Below are 1729 nucleotides of genomic sequence, written 5' to 3'. Positions count from 1 at the left end.
CTTTAATTTGAACACCAAGAGTGAAGGCTATATTGTCCAGTGAAGATTCAACAACTGGTTGGTATTGGTCATTAAGCGTTTTAAGTAGAGGTAAAGAACTTTTGGAGAGTTAAAATATTGAATTTGAGGTGCGTAACTAAGTTGTGTTTTGAATAGCATATTATTTTGACTTTTGAATAGTATATTATTGTTGAGAATATTACTTAATATCTTTTTTTATTTGAATTAGTTTTAAAAAAATATTTTAGGTATAGAAATATATTTCAGTTTTAGGAAATTAGTTATTATTTTAGATTAGGAGTGAGATATTCTAAATATTTTATACTTGATATTTTGCTCTATATATAGGGTATGTCAATGAAATACAAAAATATTTTCGTCCGTATAACATATCACATATATCTCTCATATATCTCATATCTCTCATATTTCAAAAGCCCTAAAAATCTCAACAACTAGTATCAAGAGCCATTGGTATCAAATGAAAGCGCATAAAGAAAAGAAAACAAGAAAGGCAAAGGCAAAATCATGCTTGTTTGCAGGTGTTTCACAAATGATTATGACCAGGATCATGACTCTAAAGTCTCCAAAGAAATCCGGGAATACTTGAAAGCAAAATATGAAGGGAACGAGGAGATTCGAGGCATGAAAGTGTTGAACTTGATAAGGGAGTTCGAGATGCAAAGAATGAAAGAGTCGGAAACGATTAAAGAATACTCAAACAAATTGTTGGGTATTGCCAACAACATAAAATTGTTGGGAAAAGAGTTTTCAGATTCCAGACTCGTTGAGAAAATTCTGGTGACGGTGCTGGAAAGATATGAGGCATCTATTGCTTCCTTAGAAAACACAAAATATTTATCTATAATCACCTTTACAGAGGTGATACATGCCTTGCAAGCACAAGAACAATGAAGATTGATGAGAGAAGATCATAAGGCGGTTGAAGGTAATTTAAATTACACGGAAGATAATGCTCTCATAGTCAAGAAAAATAGAAGGAGCATATACAACAACACACATGTTTTTCCATCTTGTCCCCATTGCAAGAGAAAAGGTCATCAACCCAACTGGTGTTGGTGGAGGCCAGATGCAAATGTCACAAATGCGGTCAATTGGGACATGTGGAAAAGGTATGCAAATCTAAAGATTCTGAAGAAGTTGTTTAGATTGTGGAGAATAAATGAGGATAAATTAGAGGAGGATCTACTTCTTACAACATCATGTGTCACAACCAACGAATCTACAAAAGATTGGATTATAGATAGTGGTTGCACAAACCACATGACTCATGATAGAGAAATTTTCAAGGAGCTCAATAAGTCAAATATTTCCAAGGTAAGAATTGGGAATGGAGAACAACTTGCTGTTAAAGGTACAGGAACAGTTTCAATTAAAACTCATTCAGGTATCAAATTAATTTTTGATGTCTTATATGTTCCTGAGATTACCCAGAATTTGTTAAGTGTTGCTCAATTGTTAGAGAAAGGTTGTAAAGTCTCCTTTGAAAATAAAATATGTGTGATAAAAAATACTAACAACATAGAGGTATTCAAAGTCCACATGAAAGACAAAAGATTTGCGCTGGATTTTATGAAGGAGGAATTTGCTACAAATAAAGTGAGTATGAAAGAAGGATCAAAATTAGAAGATAAATATATCTGGAAGAAAGTAGATGTCCAAGTGAAGAAAGTAGATGGAGGTTCACATTCTAATATTCACAAAAGGT

General features: G+C 32.9%; 1 protein-coding gene across 1 annotated transcript; it reads left to right on the top strand.

Moving 5' to 3' along the window:
• The first annotated feature begins 528 nt into the window (after positions 1-528).
• Positions 529-915, top strand: LOC114165588. The gene has a single exon (XM_028050174.1). It carries the CDS (start codon positions 529-531, stop codon positions 913-915), a length of 387 nt encoding a protein of 128 aa, XP_027905975.1.
• The last annotated feature ends 814 nt before the right edge of the window (positions 916-1729 follow it).

The sequence above is a fragment of the Vigna unguiculata genome, chromosome 10, assembly GCF_004118075.2.
Source record: "Vigna unguiculata cultivar IT97K-499-35 chromosome 10, ASM411807v1, whole genome shotgun sequence".
NCBI classification, from domain to species: Eukaryota; Viridiplantae; Streptophyta; class Magnoliopsida; order Fabales; family Fabaceae; genus Vigna; species Vigna unguiculata.
Note: the sequence above shows the minus strand (reverse complement) of the source record. Positions and strands in the feature narration are given on the sequence as shown.

Coding starts and splice junctions, on each gene's coding strand:
- LOC114165588 (XM_028050174.1), top strand. CDS start 529: ATGCTTGTTTGCAGGTGTTTCACAAATGATTATGACCAGGATCATGAC.